We start from the raw sequence: 20,758 nt of genomic DNA on the forward strand, positions 1-20,758 counted from the left end.
GAGATGGTCAGGACTTCTAAGGCCGGGATGTAACTGGATGGAGTTTTGCTGTTGATCCAAAGGCTATGATTCTAGGACAGCTCAAATTCACCACCAGCCCTAAACGAGCAAGATGGGCAATCTCCTCCCGTTCAGTAAACAGCCTGGGAACCCACCGCAGGATCGGTTTTGAGTCAGTTCTAACTCGACAGCAATGAGAATCCTTTATGGACAAAAACGGCCACAGCCTTCACTTCAAAATCACTTCGGTCTGACTACAGTCCTTTCGGTAATCAGCTGAGGCTTGACCACTGTGCCTTCAGGGCGCCCAGGAACCATGTAAAATCCTGTCTCCCGGCTTAGGAACGAGTTCACAGTTCTTAGGGGAACAGAGACTTGTCATTTCCGAGTTGTGGTGGCTGTCGCAGGGATCAGAGCATCAGCACGTCAAGTGTTAGCACAGGCACTGTGTGTAAAGTGAACACACGACAGGCAGGAGCTGCTGGCATCATCCCTTCATCTTCTCACCACTGTCCCTGTTCCTTCCAGGGAGAGAGTCACTGGCCTGTGCGTCGATACAAGAGGAGATGGACTGTCACCACCTTGGAGCTTGAGGAGGAAGATTCAGGCCCCTTCCCGAAACTCGTGGGTGAGGTAAAGCACTTCGTCTTCAGAAGGGTCCCCTGTCCCCTCGGGAGTCATGTCTCGTTAGCAGAGGGTTCTGATTAGGAAGGGCATGGACTGGTGCGGCCGGGTAGTGGACAGGGTAGGAAGATGCTCCAGAGTTCTGCAGACCAGGGTTCCAGGGCTCACTCCACCTGGAGTGAGTGGAGGCACTTGGGCACCTCCCTTCTCTTTGTAAATTGAGAGAATCAGAATCCCATGTGGTCACAGGCAGGTTGATTCTGTCCATACACAAGGCTTTTCTTTGCTGTTGGTTTCTTTTTTATTATAATCTGGGTGAAGGTTAGAGAGAATCTGTTTTTCGTTCAACAACTGTACACATTTGTCATTTTGTGACACGGATTCCAATTCCCAACAATGTAGCAGCACTCTTCCAACTTCCTCCACATGTCTCCTTTTTCCATCTCTCCTCTCACCTGTCCCTGCCTGCCTGCTGAGCTTTCTCCCTGGACAGATGCTGCCCTGTTGATCTTTCTCAGTAAGGAGTGTCTTCCTCGCTGACGTTTCAGCCACTTTATAATTCTTCACTGTTTACTTTCTGGTTGGAAGCTGAGCCACTTTGCTGAGTTCAGCCCCAGGTTTGCCGGGTGCTGGAGGGCTATTGTCTTGGGGATTCATGCGTCTCCAGCAGCCCTGCAAGCTTTGTCTTTTTCTGATTTTGAGTTTTATTCCACATCTTCCTCCCACCCTGTCTTCCGCTTGTGATCCCTTTCAGAGCACAGCAGCAGCACTCAGACAACATCTAGTTCCTTTGGAAGCAAGGTTCATTTACTTTATGTGGAGCCTTAGAAACTTGGTTCTTATTTAAAAATATGGAAACCTTAAAAATACTCTGAGAATTCACATTGGAAGGCCTGGCAACGTGGATCCCGTGTTTCCACACAGCAGCACTTGACGGGTTCGCTCTCCTGTGGCTGTTACCACAGAATGTGTCCCCACATTCTGGACCGCCTCCCCATGGCGTGCTGAGTGTCAGGTAACAGGACAAGAGAGGGCGTCCAGGTGGTGGGATCGGGCCCTTCGCCTGCTCTCTCTGCACCACTAGCGCCCTGGTCCCAGAGCATCTGTGAGTTTTCAATGAGTTACTCAGATCATCACACAGCTCTGACTTTCTATGATTCTTAGAAAAAAATGTTTAAAATATATTTCTAAGTGTTCCTAAAACCAGCACATGCTTACAAGAAAGCAGAAACAGGCCACAAGCACCACGAGTTTTCAGGCCCAGCGGTGAAGTGCGTGTTCTCAGGAGTCAGTGATACTAATAACGGTCAATGCGGTGAAGTTCTCGTGCACAGAGCATTTGTCCTACCTGTTCCATCATCTGTGCAATGGGGCCAGGAGAGGAGCCACCTACACAGAGGTACGAGGCCAGGACAAGTCAGCACGTAGTGAGTGTAACACCAAGCCTGTCCTGAACATCAGCTGTGACTCTTACCCTCTTAGCCTCAAGGATTAATAAAAAGTGAAAATTGGCACACACTCTTCTAGCCATCCCAAAGCATTTACTATGCAAACCTGCATTAAAGAAGTGGAGTTGTTGTGTGCATTGTTTGGCAACTTGCCTTTCTTGTTGTACTATATTGTACTTTTAAAATTTTTTTAATGTAAATTTTTTATTTTTGTGTGAGTGTACCGTCAGATCAGATCTGACTGGTACAGGAGGAGATTGTCTCTCTTTCCCCGGCAGAGCATCTGGTGGATTAAAACTGTGCGGCCCTGGGATTGTAGTTGTAGCTCCTTGCCACTAGGCCACCAGAGCTCCCCGATATATTGTACTTTTTAACGAAGTGTCGCCTGGTCAGTTCCACCTCCAGAATGAAGCCCAGTCTGACCTGCGCTCCCCACATGCGTAGCTACACTTGAGCTCCCTGTTGGAGCCACTTGTCCACGCACCCTGTTAAGGCTCTTCACTTTCAATGGCCCTCTATTTCATCAATGTCCTTCTTCAAGCACTGCTCCCTGCTGGTGTTAGAGCCCAGGAGCATGCTTCCTGCGTGACCGCTACACGGGAGCCACCACAGCACGGAGAACCAATGGATGAGTGGCGGTTTTCACACACTACATGGGATCAAATTGACAGCAGCAGCCTGAAAGGTTCGATAAGGAAGTTAGGGGGCAGTGAGTTCAGGTAATGAGGGACAGATGGTTTGGAAAAGGAGGATGAGCTGGATGGCCAATGTCACTGAATTGTACAATTATTGAATTGGTTTATGTTTTGCTTGTTGAGTTGGCACATATTCTCAACAACAGCTACAAAAAATTTTCCAAAACACCAAAAAAGCCATCCTCTAACTGCAGAGCTACTCCACGGTGTCTCCATGTGGGCTACACCGGGGCCGGGAGGGTCCCCATGAAACACCAGGGCTGGGAGGGTCCCCATGACACCGTGGGCTGGGAGGGTTCCCATGACACGCTGGGGCTGGGAGGGTCCCCATGACACCATCGGCTGGGAGGGTTCCCATGACACCACAGGGCTGGGAGGGTCCCCATGACACTGTGGGCTGGGAGGGTTTCCATGACACACCGGGGCCGGGAGGGACCCCATGACACACCAGCATGGGTTCTCATAACACACCAGAACTGGGAGGGTTCCTATAACACACCGGTGTAGGTTCTCATAACACAAGACCAGCAAACTGAGTCTCCACGTGGTGACCCTCTGTTGGGCTCTCAGGCCATCAATCTTAATGGGAGGGACGGACCATCTTTCTCCCATGGAGCAGCTGGTGCATTTGTACTCCTGACTTACCAACACCTAACACACCACACTGTCAACACTCCCTTTCCATATTGATGGATGTTGTGTTGTTTCCAATTTTTTACTACTGTAAACCAAGTAGTAAGTCACATGATCTCCCTACACCTTTGCATAGCTTTTGGTTTCTTTAGAATAAGACTCTAGATGGGGGCTTTAGAGGCCATCCCTTAAAAAATATTTTTAAAATTTTTTACTTTGATACTTGGTCTACATAATGGTTTATTCTCATTCTTTCTGTTTTATTGTTTCTCCTTCCAGCTGTTCAATAATATGTCTGAAAATGTGTCATTGATGTATTTGATCAGTGGACCTGGTGTGGATGAGTACCCAGAAGTGGGCTTGTTTTCCATAGAAGATCATGAGAATGGCAAGATCTATGTTCACCGCTCCGTGGATCGAGAAACAACGCCGTCTTTTCTGGTACTAAAATCTGCTCTCCTCTAAGCTTGATTTACTGTCGAACTCTTACAGGGTTATTGTAGCTGGTGAAGCAGTGTTGGAGCTAACTTTATCCCAGTTCCAGGAGACTGAGTTAGTATGCATTGTGACAAGTTTTAGAGGTATGGGAGGAACACAGAATTTAACCCTATAATCCTGAAAGTGGGATGTGGGCACACTTAGAAATGGGGTACTATGTCTACTACAGAGCTTCGTTCAGTGACCAACGTCCCAGCATGATCAGATCTGAAAGCATTCGGGGTACAATTACAGGATGTTTGTAAAATGGGCTGGTTTAGTTTGGAGGAGTTCACAGTTGAAATCTGTGAGATACGAGCCCCGTAGGCCACTCTGGTTGCCCAAGAAGGCATTGCATACGTGTTGATAGTTCGTTATTGTTGAGTCCAAGTGTTGTGTGTCATTGAGTCACCCTCACACTATGGTCTACTGGAGAAGAAAGGATTTGAAGTTGCAAGTCAACTTCTAAACCAGGAAATGCTCTGTTAAAAGAAAATCCCTAGGATTGTCCTTTCCAAACACCACACTCCAGGTGGCTTAAGATACAGGAATTCACTCTTTCACAGGTGACTTAAAACAAAAAGAATCCAGTTCTCTCATAACCTGGAGGCCAGGAAGCAGAAGTCAAGGTGTCAACAGGGTTAGCTTCTGCTGGTGGTCTCTGAGGGGGAGTCTGTTCTACACCTCTTTCCTATCTTCCGGTAGTTATTAGGTGCAATGCATCGATCCCATTGCGATCATCTACACCATAGAAAGAAGCAAAGCTCAGTCCTCCACCAACCTCACGGTTGCTACCAGGTGAGCCCGTTGCTACAGCCACTGAGCACCTGTGTCAATCCATCTCGTTCAGAATCTTTTTCTTGGTTTTTGTTTGTTTGTGGTTTTGATTTTTGGGGGCTGGTTGGCCCTCCACTTTCCCAAGCATTATTTTCTTTAGAAATGATTCCCTCCTAACAACATGGCCCTAACAACATGAGCTGAGTGAGGTCTTTCCCTCCTCGTTTCTAAGGGGCATTCTGGCTATATTTCCAAGACATCATCAAGATCACCTTCCATTATTGTGGAAATAGAAAGATAACTAGTAAAACGTGTATAAAGATCGGTGAGGATGGGCAGAGGGAGGGGCGGGTAAAGGAAATAAGAAAGAGCCAGTGTGAAAGGCAATGTATACAAACTTTGTAAGTAAACCAGTATAAAATATAAATTTTATTTTGGTTTTTTTAAAGGTATTTGCAAAGAATAAATCATTGAAAATAAAAAGAGTCAGATTTAAATTTAGAAGCTAAATATCCCTGTAAAACAGAGTTTTAAACAATTTTTGACAGATTTGTTGTTGCTGGGTGCCATAAGGTTGGTTCAGCTCCCAGGGATTCATGTACAACAGAAAAAAGTGCTGCCAGGTCCTGCACTGTGTTCAGGGTCTGAGGTCACTGTGGCAGGTCTGGGTCCTTGTGGTCCGACGTCAGTGGGGCACGTCTCTGTCCTCACAGTCCGTGGTCACTGCATCAGGTCTCTGTCCTCATGGTCTGAGGTCACTGCATCAGGTCTCTGTCCTCATGGTCTGAGGTCACTGCATCAGGTCTCTGTCCTCATGGTCTGTGGTCACTGCAGCAGGTCTGGGTCCTCGCAGTCACTGCTCTGTCTGGGGTCACTGGCCTCCCCCCAGCACTGGTGCCCCCTAACAGTGTGTGTGATGGATAGGAGGTGAGGTTGTGCCCTCACTTCTAACGGACTCTTCAGTGGATGTCACCCATGACAGCCGGCAGCCTCAGGTAGCTGCCAGTGATCCTTGGTGTTTCTTCGTCTTGTACACGCGTCACCAAATCCCTGCTGTCTTCATCACGTGACACATACTGTCCTTCACTGTGTCTCTCTGTGTCTCTCCTTATCAGCACACCATTGGTGCTGGAAATAGAGTTCACCTGAACGGCCTTGTGCTAACTAACACATTTGTGTGGATGCTTTTTAGTGAGCTCTCGTGGCTTAGTGGTAAGGAAGTGTGTTTCAGCGCAAAGGTATGTGGTTCAAATCCACCAGTTGTTCAGTGCGAGAAGAATGGTCATTCTCCTTTTGTGGGATTTAGTGTCTCTGAAAACCTGCTGAAGGGTCAGCTAAGGGCCACTTCTGGCTCGATGGTACACAGCAAGAAGATGCTATTTCTGAATTAGGTCACCTAGCAGACACTGCGGATTAGGAATTGAAGACAGGGATTTTTGAGTCACAAATCAACTCGCACCATGCTGCCAAGTGCGTGCTAGGGCATCACGTTGCCCACCTAACTTTCTAGGGGATGCAAAGAAGTCGCGATTCGCTCCTTTGGGACTCCTCTGAGATGAAACGGTCAGGATGAGACTTGCCTCTCAGGCCTGCTTAGAGTGTATTAAACTAACACCCTTCCAGGCACTCTGGTGGTCCAGTGGTAAGAATCTGAGCTGCAATCTCAAAGGCACACAGTTTGAATCCACCAGCTTGCTCTGTGGGAGAAGGGTGGACAGTCTCCTGCTGGAGGGTCAGCTGTGGGTCATTTCCAACTTGACAGTGCACAACGACAATAACAGTATCTTTTCAGGATAGGAAGATGTTGCTTAACATCCACAAAAAGTAATTCTGATATTTTTCTCTGGTCATATATAAGGTTCTCAAAATTCTATATAATGATAATTATATGTAATGGAAATATCCTTAACTCACAGAATATCTATGAATTTCTAATTTGTAAAGAGGTAAAAATGGCCTAGCATTAGAAAGGACCTAATACATTGGCGAATGTATGACTCAAAGATAACATCCAAGGCCTTATCTGTCCATGTAAACTCTTGACACAGAATGTATGGTGTCTGATACAAGAAGGCATATTGAGTGGCCATCAGGGGGACCCCTAGTCTGTGCTTCTCACTCTTACAGAAGCAAATCAACCACCTAGCAAATAGATCTTATTAAAATGCAGAGTGTGAATTGGTGATTCGGGCAGCCTGAGAATCGGTAATTCTGGGCGAGCTTGTCGGCGATGCTGTGAGCCGTGGGCCTTCCTGAAAGGCGTGGTCTGACACACAATCCTGCCAGGCCTGCGTGGTGGCTGGGGCGTGGCTGCGATCTTAGAGGCTTTGCCACTGACACATCAAGTCAGCAGCGTGACTGATGGCGGACTGACTTCCGTGGCATTTTCGAACCAAGAGACATCAGGAAGACAGACACTGTATTCTACTCCTGGGGTGGCGGCAGGGTGAAGGGATGGCCAGTGAAAACCTTAGGAAAAGCAGTGGACCATCATCTGAACAGAGGGTCTGCAAAAAGAGGAAGGTCCTGCATGAAAAGGACTGACGCAGGCGCGCGAAGAGCGCAGTGATTTCAAGATGGCATGGGACTGGGTGGGGTTCCTTCTGCTGAACACGAGGCCTGAGGCACCGAACAGACTTCGTGGCACCCAGACAAGAGGCCTCAGCCATGCTGTACCCGCCATGGTCAGGTCAGCTCTGACTCATAGGCTCCGCAGGACAGAGCTGCACTGCCCTTGGTGTCTCTAAGGCCATGATAACTATGAGAGCTGACTGTTTCATCTTTCTCCACAGAGCTGCTGGTGGGTTTGAACTGATGACCTTTCGGGTAGGATCCCAAGGTGTAACCTACTGGGCCACTAGGTCTTCAAGGATAAAATGAAAGTTTTCACTGTTGTTTTTAAACAGCTTTAGCAACATGGTCAGCGTTAACAATTATTTACCCTGTCACTTCACGTGGAGCTTTGATGAGGCGAGGTGTTAATGAGGACGTACAACCCTCGGAGTATTCTGAGACTTGAGGTGGAGATCATAAGTGTAGCACATCTCACATAGGTCCTCAAGGCTCCTCAGAGGAAAGAACGAAACATCTGTGGTGCAAATGGGAAGTATTGGAGACGTGCAATTGGTTAGGTCAAGATTTTAAGGGCTCATGTGCCATCAAGTCCCTTGTGACTCATTGCAACCCTGTGTACAACAGCTCTGAACCCTGCTCTATGCTGAGCCAACCTTACTGTTTCTGACACACCTACTCCCATTATCCTAGTCACTGAATCAATCCATCTCATCCAGGGTCCTCTTCTCCTGCATTGTCCCTCCACCCTCCCGAGTATGATATTCCTCTCCAAGTTAGATACTGTTGCAGACCGAGGGTCCCAAAGAATGGAATAATCTTATCATTATTAATAAAGAGACAAACAGCCAGGAATGTGATAGAGCAGAGAGCATAAAACAGGGAGCCAGCAGTTCTCCACTGAAGACCCCAAGCCAAGCTTCTCTGTGTCTTTATTGAAAATTATCAGGAAGTAAATCACAAAGAGAATTCAATGCAAATGAAGCCAAGCTTTTTCTATTGAAAACCTTCTGCTTGACTCAGGAGGGAGCGGTTCACAAATGCAAGAATTTGGTTTACCCTTAACTATTAACCTTGATGCCTCAGGGTGAACTCTAGCTCAGGAAGTAACACTCTCTCTGTAGGGGGGCCCCTTGCTGTCTCCTGTCTTGCAGGGAACAAACAGCTCATTTTCTAGGATCTGCCACAAGAGAAATCCTAACTTACATACCTGTAATTCCTTCAATTCCTGAACAAGGACTTTCATATAATATTTGGTATAAAGTTTGGCTTCCCATAAGATACAGCTTCAGAATCCTTGCTTCAAGAAGCAGCCTGGTTTCACTCTCTCCAGGACAGATTTGTTTGTTCTGCTAGCAGTGTATGGTGCATTCAATACTCACAGCTCAAAGGCATCAATTCTCCTTCTATCCTCCCTAGTCACTGTCCAGCTTTCTGATGCACAGCAAGTAGGTAATTACAGAGACAATGGCCTGGATCAGACACACCTTAGTCTCCAGACTGACATTATTGCTCTTCAATACTCTGGAGAGGACTCTGACAGCAGAATTTCTCAATTTAATTCTTTTCATTTCCTGGCTTCTGGTACCAAGAGTGTTGATTGTGGAGTCAAGCATACTGATGCTGTCAACAATCTCAATCTCTTCACCGTTTATCATGATACTGCAAATTGGCCCAGTGGTGAGAAACTTTGTCTTCTTGATGTTGAGCTTCAATCTATATTGAAGGCTGCAATCTTTGATCTTCTGCAAATGCCTCAAGTCCTCCTCAATTTTGGCAAGCAAGGTTGTGTCATCTGCATAATGCAGGTTGTTGATGAGTCTTCCTCCAATCCTGATGCCACCACATTCCTCCCCATAGAGCCCAGCCTCCTGGATAATCTGTTCTGCATATAGATTGAAAGGTATGGAGATAGGATGCAATCCTGGTGTACTTTCTTTCTTTCCCCATTTTGAACCATGCAGTGTTTCCCTGCTCTGTTCTGATGATGACTGCCTCCTCATTCAAGTATAGGTTTTGCATAAGCCCAGTCAAGTGTTCTGGGATCTAATTATCTGGTCATTGGCTCTGTTATTTCACTATAAGCTGTTGTCAGAGAAGGTAGAGGATAAGCATTCTAAAGTGTGTCCTCATGCCCTCAAGTGCTCTGCCCAAACATGGCTGTGTTCTGTCTACTTTTTTCTCCATACTTCCTACTACCTCAAAATGACAGATCTCTGCTTGTTTGTTGAGGAATGTAAATTCCAAGCAGGGAGAGCCAGCACCTGCCTCCTTCACTGCCATTTCTCCAGTCAAGAAACATGCTTCTGGTGGGTCCTCAGTTGTGTTGAGTGAGTGAGCCCACCCACTGCTAGAAGCTGCTTCCTACTCATCACAACCTGTAAGACAGAGCAGAACTGTCCCCGGGTTTTCCAAGCTTGCAGGTCTCCACCGAAGCAGATGGAGTGAACGGTTGGTTCCAAATGTTGATTGTTTGGTTAACCATGAAATGCTTAACCACAGAGCCACCAGAACTCCTTGAATGAAGGAACACAGTGCAATGCAGTCTGTGACGTCCGGGGTTTTACACTCTGACTAGGAGAGATGGAGCGGACTGATGAAAGATTACCAGTTGCTGTTGAATTGATTCCAAAGCATTGCTCTCCGGTGTGTGGGGTGGGTCCGCATTCCAGAGGCTTCTCCACAGCTCATTTTTCAGAAGTAGGTCGAAGGCCTTTTATTCTGAGTTGCCTCTGGGTGGACAGGACCCTTGGAGATTTTCAAAGCCTCCAGTTACAGCCCAGTGTGTTAACCCTTTGTGGTACCTGGGCTTGGGGGAAGATTAACCTACTGTTGAGTGGACTCTGACCTCAAAGAGACCCTGCAGGACAGAGAGGAACTGCACGGCCACACCTTTCTCCCGTGGAGCGCACAGCCAGGCCTTTCTCCCGTGGAGCGCACAGCCAGGCCTTTCTCCCGTGGAGCGCACAGCCAGGCCTTTCTTCCGTGGAGCGCACGGCCAGGCCTTTCTCCCGTGGAGCGCACGGCCACGCCTTTCTTCCGTGGAGCGCACAGCCAGGCCTTTCTTCCGTGGAGTGGTCAGGAGGCTCCACTGCCTGTTGTTTGGCTGTGAGCACTTAACCAGTGCACCACTAGGGTTCTTGATAAGAGGTGACCAACCATGGAAAGGGACCTCAGTGAAGTGTCCCTTTCCTGCTTCTTGATCCTGTAGAAGGAAGTTGAAGGTTGCCTTGGCCATCTGTGAGACTGGCTGTGACCAGTGCCCGCGTGGACCTCTGAGAACAGTCCTAGCTCTGAAAACCTTGGGTTTGGGGCTGATGGGGCAGAGCTCCGACCTCACCTCAGTGCTGAAGGTTGGGGCTGCCCACCAGGCAGGTGAACGTGGGCTTCCCCGCCCTTCCGTCATCTGTAGTGAACTATTCCACACTGTGACCACACCAAGGAATTCACTTCTAGGAGGGGCGGCCTCTGTCCATCTTCTAAGCCCAAAGCACCATACCTCGAGATTGAAGCCTCTTCTCAAAATGACAGTCCCTCACAGAGACAAAGTGTCCCGTACGCAAGGTAAGCTCAGGCTTACTGGTGCTTTCTTATTCACTGGTAGTGAGAAAGGACTATTATTTCGCTGCACTGGAGACTGCTTCTAGAGATGCCTGGCATCTTCCTACAGAATCCTGGGCTCTTTTCAAGTGCACAGTCCCTGACGGGGTGCCCAGTCTGCATGGTAAGCCCAGATACGTACTGATTTTACAGTGTCCTCTGTCCTGAACAGCTACTGGAAAGCCTGAAACTTCAGTGGAGAACGGCTGTGAGACTGAAGACCTTCGGGGGCGGGGGGTGTCTCACATTTTCTAGCAGGAATCCTATCAATCCAAGTTAAAGCACACTCAATTGTAGGTTGTTGTGGAGTTGGAATTAACCATAGTCATCCCGTCTGCAGCTTTTCAGAGGCTGTAAATAGCTTTGGGAGGAGACTGCACATCTTTCGCCCACGGATTCAAACAACCTTCCCTTGGACAGCACAACTCATTACCCTCCAGGCCACCAGAGGTCTCTCTGCTTTTACTCTAATTGCACAAGACAATACAACCAAGAAGCCCATCTGTTTATATCCTGAGAGTCATGACTTGTCTTGCTGACCACCACATGGCCTTTCTCCTCGTTCTAATCTATGCCTGCAAGCCGTTTGTTTGTTTGTGGTGAGGGTACAGATTCTGTGCTGCAATCCCAAAAAGCCATATGCTGACCCATCACGCGAATGCATGCTGGCTTGTTTATCCAAGAATATAAATCTTCAAGCTGTAAGCAAAGGCTGCAAACCCTCTCTAAGTACAGAAAACATCCACAACATTTCCCTTCTCTACTGCGACCGTCTCCTGGAAACCTTAACATCTTGCCAAAGGGTAAACAGTATCCCCTCCGCTCAAACACCTTCTGGAACCAAAGGTCTCGGGGGTAGCTTTTAGGGTAATAAACAGGGTAGGAAAGAATAAACAGACAGGAGACACGTGGCAGTGATTTTCAGGTGGAAGAATTACAGCTGGTGCCGTTTTCAGAGCCAGAAGTCCGGGTGGTGAAGGAGCAGAGAGATGCCGGCGTGGCCATAAATTATGGAGGGGACTGTGGGAACGCGCGTGTGAGGGAGCCAATTTGCTTGCGCAGGAATTTAAAAATGTATGTCAGGATCCCTGAAGCCGACTGCTTCACCAACGGTAGAACCGCAGTGTCCTTCAGCACATGGGGGCGAGAAGGAGGGCTGGGTGGGGTGCACGGTGGAGCCCAGCTACCGTTTAGAATGCCTATGGGGCCATCCTGGTGGGTGTCATTGAGTCAACGTTGTATTTCAGAGATTCTAGATCTGTGTCCAGCAAAGGAGAGAAGGCCATGTGTACTCTGGTGAGAAATGAGAGACTACCTGAAGTCTTCTAGGTCCTCTGACCACGGGGTGGGGGGCTCCTGCTTTGCGCCCCATGAGGCGCTGGGATGTTGTGAAGGACAGACGGAGTGTGGAGATGCCGCATGCTTTCTGGACTTGGATTTGGGCTGCTCTGCCTGTGTCATGGGAGCGCTGGTGGCACTGTGGTTATGACATTTGTCTGCGAACCTAAAGCTGGCAGGTGGAACCCACAGGAGAAAGATGTAGCAGCTTCTTCTAAAGGTTTGCATCTTGAAAATCCAGTGGGGCAGGTCTGCTTCTTCCCATAGAGCCTCTAGGAGTCAGGACCGACCTGACGGCTATGGGCCGGCGACCTATGCCATGGATTGAGTTGCGTGTCCCTAAAGGTCACGTTGAAGTTCTTACTTCCGAGGAAGACCTTGTTTGGAGAAGAGGAATCTTTCTCCGAGGGTTGCAGCATTTGAATAAACAGGTAACAACAGACACCTCTTGGTGTAGTGGGTGAAAATGCTAGGCTGTTAATCCCAATGTCAGTGGTTCAAATCTACCAGCTGCTCCACTGGAGAAGGACAGAACAATCTGCTGGTGCGAAGACGACAGCTCTGGAAAATGCTGGAGCCATTCAGATCCGCAACGCAATTGCTGGGACTCAGAACTGACTCGAGGACCAAGGAGTTTAATGAGATCACACCAGAGAAGTGTGGGGGCTGATCCGTCCGACTGGTGTCGTATAAGAGAGGAAGGCAGGTGCGGTATCACCCACAGAGCAGGGAGGCGCCACGTGGCAAACTGTCAGCTCTCCGCTTCCTGCAAGAGACCCACGATCTCTGCTGTGGCCGGGTCCAATGCTGGGCCAGCATGTCAATCACCGAGGGTCTTCCTCTTGTGCTGACCCCGTGCTTTACCGCGTGTCATGTCTTTCTCCGGGGACTGGTCTCTCTGATAGCGTATCTGGAGACACGCTCTGGCCATCCTTGCTTCTAAGGCTGGGAAGATTACAGGCATGGAGGGCTCATAGGCAGTGAGTCAAAACTGACTCAGTGATACGGAGTTCCGTTTGAGCCCGAGGTGCCCTAGGGGACAGTGGGTAAGCATTTGACTCCTAAGTGACAGATTGAACCTACAGAGGCAGGGAAGGAATCAGCCTGCTTCTGTAAAACTCACAGCCCTGGAAACCCCGCGGGGCAGTTCTGTGCTGTTCCATGGAGTCAACTGTGTGTGGGAGCTGACTGGACGACACACAACCATGACAGTGACAACAACAAGTGGTGCCAGCACTGTGCTCAGCCCTGGGGTTAGGGTGTGATGCCAGGCCCCGTGGAACTTCCCGTCCGCTGGGGACACACAGCCATACTCACCGCTGGGCGGTCACTGTCACCAGGCCGGTGGTTTCTGGCACTCACACACTTCTCTGTGTCCCAGGTCCGTTTTGATGTAGCTGATCGCTCAACAGGGAAAACTGTGGATAGATCTTTGTTTTTCAACATCAGGATCAGTGATATCAACGACCATGCACCCCAGTTTCTGGAGGAGGAATTTAACATCACCCTTAAAGAGGACCAGGAGGCAGGTAAGTGGCCAGACCGCAGGCCCTCCACCCTGTCCTCTGATGACCACTCTGCTTGTACATTAATGGGGAACTTGGTCCACATGGACCTCAGGGACATGCCACGCTTCCATTTTCAAAGGTCACAGCCCAGGATGACAGCAAAGTACACTGAGGTCCCTTCGCCCCTTTGCTGTTTTGATCTGTAAATGCCACTCAAACAACAGTTTAAGACCTCCAGACTAGCCTCCCGCTCCGGAAGGGCCAGAGCCTGGCTGATGGCAGTATAATCCCAGCTTGCACAGGGGCCATGGCCGGGGCTCAGCGTGCACTCACTGGGGAGGCTGGGTCTTTTCTTCTTTCATGGAATTTTTCAACATCTCTGCAGAAGTTCACATCTCAGCTCCGGTTCTCTCAGCTGCTGTGGGTTGTGTAGGAAATTTGGAGACATCCAAGAAATGAAAAAACTGAAGCAGGATGTGATCATTTAGATGCACAAGTTATTGAAGTTCTGGGTTCCAATCTCCCAGTTTTCTTAGCATTGTCTGCACACGTTGTATATTATACACCAATATGCGTATGTAGGGACGGGTTTTTATACATCATTACAGACATGTGTGTTCCCTTAGAGGTGAACATGTATTTCCTCTTTAAGTATAAATGAAAACCACACCCGCAGACTTGAGCATAACCCTGTCACGTTGTTGTTAGGTTCCATCAGCCCAGTCCCCTCTCACATGACCCCATGGACATGACCTTGTGGATGTGACCCCATGGACAGCAGAATGAACCCCGCCTGTCCTGTGCCACCTCAGTGTCACTGCTGGCCTCAAGCCCACTGGTGCAGCCAGTGTGTCTCTGTCCATCTATTTGAGGGTCTTCCTTGCTTGCTGGCCCTCTGCTTTACCAAGCAGGTCTGGTCTCTCCTGGTAACATCCAAAGTACGTGGGTCTGAGCCTCTCTGCCCCTTGGATGCACTTCTTCAGAAGCAGATAATTTTGCTGTTTGGGGGCACACAATAGATCTGCCCTCTACAGTTTCTGAGGCTGTAATCTCCGTGGAGCAGACTGCCACATCTTTCTCCCTTAGGGGGATTCAAACCACCTATCCTTTAGTTTGATATTCAAACACCTTAACCACTGTGCCACCAGGGCTTCTAGTTTTATCTGTGCATAGTACGGCATGTGTGTGTGTGTGCATTACAAGCATACAAACCTGGGGATGCTTTCTCGTGTACGTGTGTTCGTGAACTTGCTCTTTAAAAGCCCCAGTTCTATTGTCTGTAACCTCCCAGTATTTTCTGACCGCATCCTACTGTCTAAGAATTTATTTTATTACATGTGTCATACAGTCTGGAGCCAATCTCCTATGGCTGGTCATTTAGGTTTGTTGCCAATTTTTGTTAGTTTTTAGAAACAAGCTTCAAGGGACATATTTGCGTTAATTTTGCTCTCCCCCTGTAGCATTCCACATCTAGCACACGTTCATAAGGGGAGGCTTGCTGGATCGAACAGCATGTATAATTGAAGAGTGCTGCTTTATTTGTCCACAACAGACCTTCGCGAGAGCCCCAGGCCTTGCTCCTCTTTGATGACTGGAGACCTAGATATTTAACAGCATTTTTATCTCTTTCCATAGTTTTTATTTTGTACTTTAGTTTTCGCCCCTCACTCCTCCCTTGTCCTCCTTGTTAACCCTCCAGGATTGAGTCTGGGGATAGAACTTTCCCAGCCTTTTATTTTAGTGTGTCAGACCGTGGTTGTCCTTTTGTAACTGACTTACTTCCCTTGGTATAATGTATTCCACTTTAAAAAAATATTATTTTCTGTGTGTGTACTATCAAATCAGATCTGACTGGTACAGGAGGAAATTGCCTCTCCTTCTCTAGCAGAGCATCTGGTGGATTCCAACTGCACACCTCTGAGATTGTAGTGCAGCTTCTTGCCACTAGTCCACCAGAACTCCCTGGTATATAATGTATTCTAAATTTCATCCATGTTGCACAGTATTTCACAAATGCTTAATCATTTTTAGTCATGTGTAATACTCTATTATGTGACTATGCCACTGTTTCTTTAGTCACCCATCCACTGAGCGGCACTTGGGCTGCTTTCAACTCTTTGTTATTATAATAGTGCAGCAATAAACGGGTATAGCAGGTGTGTCACTTTGTGCCCCAAACTCTTTGAGATCTAATGCTAGTAGTGGGCTTTCTGCTAACCAGAAGGTTGTCGGTTCGAAGCTCCCAGCCACTCCACTGCAGAAAGATGAGGAAGCCTGCTTCTGCGAAGGTGGCGGCCTTGAGGACCCCCAGGGGCAGTTCTGTTCCATCCTGAAAGTCACTGAGTGTTGGAACCACAGGCTCAAAAGTGGTGGGGGTGGTTTCTTGCCCCGTTCAGCAAAGAGTCTCTTCCTCTGTTAACCAGCAGTGATGGTCTTACCTATTCTTTCCAGATCTGCCTCTAGCTCAGATGTCCGCAGTTGACCTGGATGAAGAGAACACGCCCAATGCTCAGGTCCTTTACTCCCTGGTCTCTCAGATGCCGTCGCCCAGAGGGAGCGGTTTCCGGGTGGACAGGCTGAGTGGGGACATCCTGCTCTCAGGATGCCTGGATTACGAGGTGACATGGAGTTTGGGGTTATTAGAAACTTGACCATGATCCTTGCTCACTTGGCCCAGATGTGGGGTCTCCGCATGCAGGGAGGGCCCAGCCACAGGCCGAGTGGGACTTGTGTTTGCCCACGTCTCCCTGTCTCATGTAAATGACTGAGTTTCCTCTTCTTCATCTGTGTAGACGGCGCCTCTGTTCACGCTACTGATCAGAGCCAGAGACTCTGGGGACCCACCACTGTCGTCCACAGCCACCGTCCACGTCCACGTGCAAGAGGGCAACAACCACAGGCCTACCTTCACCCAGGACAGTGTAAGGTGCCCTGTGCCTGGCCAGGCCTCACGGCCCCCGGGTTCTGGCCTGGTTTATACAGGGCTCCCTCATCACCTGCGGAGGGTGTTTACACTCCATCATAACATCCTCTGAAGCCAAGAATCCAGTGATGCCCCTAGAAAGGGCATCTGGCAGAGTCACGTGCACTTGGGTCCAGGAACCGTCCTGGGATGTTGAGGTGCACTATGCCACCCACTTCTTGAAACAAGGACAGGGTGTCCCTCTTTCAATGAGGAAGCTGAGGCCTCAGTCAGGGTTGCCCTCCCGAGGCATGGCTGGCTCTGGGGCCTGGATGCTTCCTTGGGGTTGCAGGACCTCAAGTAGTGTCCTGGGCCTCCACTCAGGGGCCAGCGGCCTCCCAGCTGTCACATGGCAAATGTCTGCAGACGTGGCTGATGGTCCTCAGGGCACAGAACCTCCAGCAATTGGTGACCTCTGGGCTAGACCACTGCCGTCCAGTACATTCTGACTCAGTGACCCCATCGTGCAGGACAGAGCTGTCCCAGGGGGTTTCTGAGGCTGTCAGTCTTACAGGCAGCACACAGCCTCAACGTAAGGTCTCTGACAAAGACATTGAAACTTCAGGGCAAGTCCTGAAAGTCTGCACTGCTTAAGGCATGTGCGGCTGCCATGAGGAAAAGCAGAAACCGTTCAGGATGTATTGTCAATTTGTTACTCGTATTATGAAAATGAATACATCTCTCACACTGCTGTCAGGTAAGAACTAGCTCATAGCAGACCCTCCAGCACTCTAATCCCCGTACCACCAGGGCCCCTTTCTTCTCTGTAGCGTCTTATTTCAACTCTTTTCTAAGTCTCCTTCCCACCCCACGTCTATCATTTTTTAAAACTCTTTCGTTCACAGCACTTAACAGAATCTGCCACATGGTCCCTATTGTGGAATCAGTGATGTAAGCGGTTATCCTCAACGGGTTTCTTTCACAAATAAGTGGTTTTAAATATATAAAATAACACAACACACGATAAAGGGTTTTTAAACCTCACCTGAACTCAGAACATCTCATCACGTAAGACACGTAAGGAGCTCGAGGTACAGCACTTTGAGTGCTGGGTTGTTAACTAAAAGCTCAGTTGCTCTGAACTTGGACTTACAAGCTGCTCTGAAGGGGGAAGATGGACAATCTCCTCCCATAATTGTTGTTGTAAAGCAGCGAGTCAGAACTGACCCGTAGCTGAGCCTCCAGCAGGCTTTCAGAGGCTGTAAGCCACGCGAGAGGAGATTGCCCATCATTATCCCTCAGAGCCGCTCGTGGATTTGAACCATGTGCCTTGGGGATTGCAGAGCAACTCCTTACCACTGGGCCATCAGACAGCTTTGGAAATCTTACGGGGGATCTCCAGGGGTGGGAATCGACTCACGAGAGCAGTGGGCTGGGTGACACCATACTGGTTCGAAGCCTTGTTGTGCACTCCACCCCCGGCTTAGTAAGAAATTGTGCTCACAGACGCAAACCCAGAGAAAAAGAATCTGTGTGTGTGTGTGTGTGTGTGTGCTCGCGCGCACGCAGGGGTGTGTGTTTGTGTGTGTCTACGTGTGTGTCTCTGTGTTTGTGCGTGTGTGTGCACGCGCATGTGCGTGTGTGTTTGTGTGTACACACACGTGTGTGTTTGTGTGTGCGCATGCGTGCACACGTTGTTTTGATATGCCTGTCTAGAGACCCTCCTGTCACTGAGAACATTGACTAACAAGCTGTTTGAGAGTTTGCTATTAACAAGCTGTTTCTACCGTGTGTTAGGAACACACGATCCTTCGTCCCTACAGCTACAAGTGCCCTGTCGTAAGAGCGGAGCATGTTCTCCAGCTAGCATGAGCTAGAATGCCAATTATTATATATAAAACGCTAAGAAAAATAGTGTGTTGAACAGGATTTAAGAAGCCTTTCAGAATTGCTCAGCCGGAGACGTCGAACCACAGAGAGAAGTCTTTGTGCTCGGTGCTTGCTCTGCTGTAACAGATAAGGCTTCAAATCCCCCAGGGCACGTGCTCAGGGCCAGAGGAAGATGCGGCTGCTGCGCGGAGGCCCCTCAGCTTCTCTCTCTCTTCTGGGGGCTCCGGCGCTCTGGGCCTCGCTAACTCTCAGTGATTGCTTCTTTCAGTACAAGGTGCAGATTCCCGAAGGCCGGGCCAGCCGCGGCCTGCTGCGTCTCTGCGTCCGAGACCAGGACTCTCCCTTCAGCTCCGCCTGGAGAGCAAAATTCAACATAACACATGGCAACGAGGAGGGGCATTTTGACATCATGACGGACCCTGAAACTAATGAGGGCATCTTAAGTGTCATCAAGGTAAAGCCACCACCACCATCAGTGACCAGGCAGGCTTGCCCCCTCGCTGTCGGATGCCTGGTTTTGTATAGGAGACTCAAGCTCCATTCCCGGCTCACGCATTTCGTGTAGCTGCTGCCTGTCTGTGCTGCTAGGCTGTTGAACAGGTTTTAGCCAGCACAGCTTCTAAACGAACATGCAGTAGGAAGAAAGGCCAGCCAACCTACTTGCAAAACCAGCCAATGAAAACCCTGTGGGTTCCAGTGGCTCCAGTCTACTTTTTGTGAGGTTCTTAGTCCAATGTTGTGCGTGGGGTCACTGAGTCAGGAGGCTGGTAATAGCAGCCACCGTCTGAGGAGTGTCTGCTGTGTGCTTAGCATAGCTCCTGTGTAATGCATGAGGACAGTTCAAATCCACCAGCCACTCCGTGGGAGAAAGATGGGCCGTGCCCCCCCCCCCCCGCAAGTTTAGAACCCTGGAAACCAACAGCAGGTTGCTGCGAGTGGGAACGGATTCAATGGCAGTGGGGTTGGCAGTTTGGTTTTGTACTGACGCAGTGTCCACATTGTAACAAGATTACTGGGTGATTTTTAGGTATTCCTCTGCATTCGTTCCAGTTCAACCTCCTGCTGAAAAGACGTGTTTCCAGCTCACATTGGCTGAGTCCACATCTTGTTAAAATTTAGATTCTATCTGAGGTGGAAACGCAGATTCTCAGCAGGGGCTGGGAACCGGAATGAATGCATAAGAAACACCTGGGTAATACTGTTTTGATGTAGCTGTTACAACCTACATTCAGATTCAGTCTATCCCTGGTGGGAATACAAATTCTCATCGGGGTCAAATTGGAACAAATACTTTAGATTACAAAGGAATTAAAGAGGAAATCCTCTTCCAATGAGGATTCTAATTGAGTCTGTCTGGGGTGGGAAGATACATCCTCACTTGGGGGGGGGTCAATCAGGAATTAGTTGGTTCAAAGCTCTGGGTTCAGGGGTCATATGGCTCAAGTTCAGAGATGCCCAGTCATCAGGTTTGGGTGGAATGAGCTGTCTACTTGCAGTGTAGCTAGCTGGCTCCCAGGGGCGATGGGGGGCACAGGGACTGTGGCGTGATGGCCAAGCTCTCTGGACGTTACTGTGGACTCTTGGCATGGATTTTTCCAAGTCTTTGTACCCATTCCATCTTTTCAAGTGTCTAACCTCTTTGTACCCTGGATAATTATGATCACCCACGTCTATATTTCCCCAAGTTTCCCTGATTTTCGGTGACGGGTCTTCACATCAATGTTTCATTAGGTTCTGGGGTTTTGTTGCATTTTTCATCACCCTCTGATGGATGGTGGCTCTTTTTAACCAGGAAAGGGAAGGGGAGAAAAGAACTCTATAAATGATTTGAAAATGAGCTGAAGATTGTCTTTTGATCATTATCAAAGACCATGTAAATAATAAATGACGTGCAAAAGCCACCACGGTTCTCCTGGTGCCGAGGGGCCGTGGCCTCAGCAGCAGCAGGTGCTAATGACATCCTTCCCCTGGGCTTCGCAGCCTTTAGATTACGAGACGCTCCCCTGGAGAAAGCTTGTCATTTCCGTACAAAATGAGGACCCGCTCTTCTCCTGTGAGGGGGGCCAGCTGGGGCGGCCACTGCAGCCTGGGGCCAGCGCCACTGTGAGCGTGGAGGTGACCAACACCAATGACCCACCGGCCTTTCATCCCAGTGCCTTCATTGTGACTGGAGAGGACGGTGCCCACCCAGGGCTTCTGCTGGGAGCCTTTAATGCAACAGATCCAGATGGAATTGCAAGCCACATAAGGTGAGAAAGAGCAGGGCATTAGGTGGTGCAAAAGGTTCCCCGTGAC

The 20,758-nt window shown here is 49.0% G+C and overlaps 1 protein-coding gene across 1 annotated transcript in view; it reads left to right on the forward strand.

The window, feature by feature from the left end:
- CDH26 (cadherin 26) overlaps positions 1 to 20,758 on the forward strand; it is a 45,639-nt gene that overhangs the window by 13,026 nt on the left and 11,855 nt on the right. The window contains exons 4-10 of the mRNA XM_006896928.1: positions 529 to 633; positions 3,680 to 3,841; positions 13,545 to 13,692; positions 16,123 to 16,289; positions 16,464 to 16,592; positions 18,732 to 18,917; positions 20,444 to 20,712. Of these exons, the coding sequence (XP_006896990.1) occupies positions 529 to 633; positions 3,680 to 3,841; positions 13,545 to 13,692; positions 16,123 to 16,289; positions 16,464 to 16,592; positions 18,732 to 18,917; positions 20,444 to 20,712 (1,166 nt within the window). The remainder of the gene's footprint in view (positions 1 to 528; positions 634 to 3,679; positions 3,842 to 13,544; positions 13,693 to 16,122; positions 16,290 to 16,463; positions 16,593 to 18,731; positions 18,918 to 20,443; positions 20,713 to 20,758) is intronic.

The sequence above is a fragment of the Elephantulus edwardii genome, unplaced genomic scaffold (genome assembly GCF_000299155.1).
Source record: "Elephantulus edwardii isolate Elephantulus edwardi_28Jun2011 unplaced genomic scaffold, EleEdw1.0 scaffold00193, whole genome shotgun sequence".
In the NCBI taxonomy this organism is placed as follows: Eukaryota; Metazoa; Chordata; class Mammalia; order Macroscelidea; family Macroscelididae; genus Elephantulus; species Elephantulus edwardii.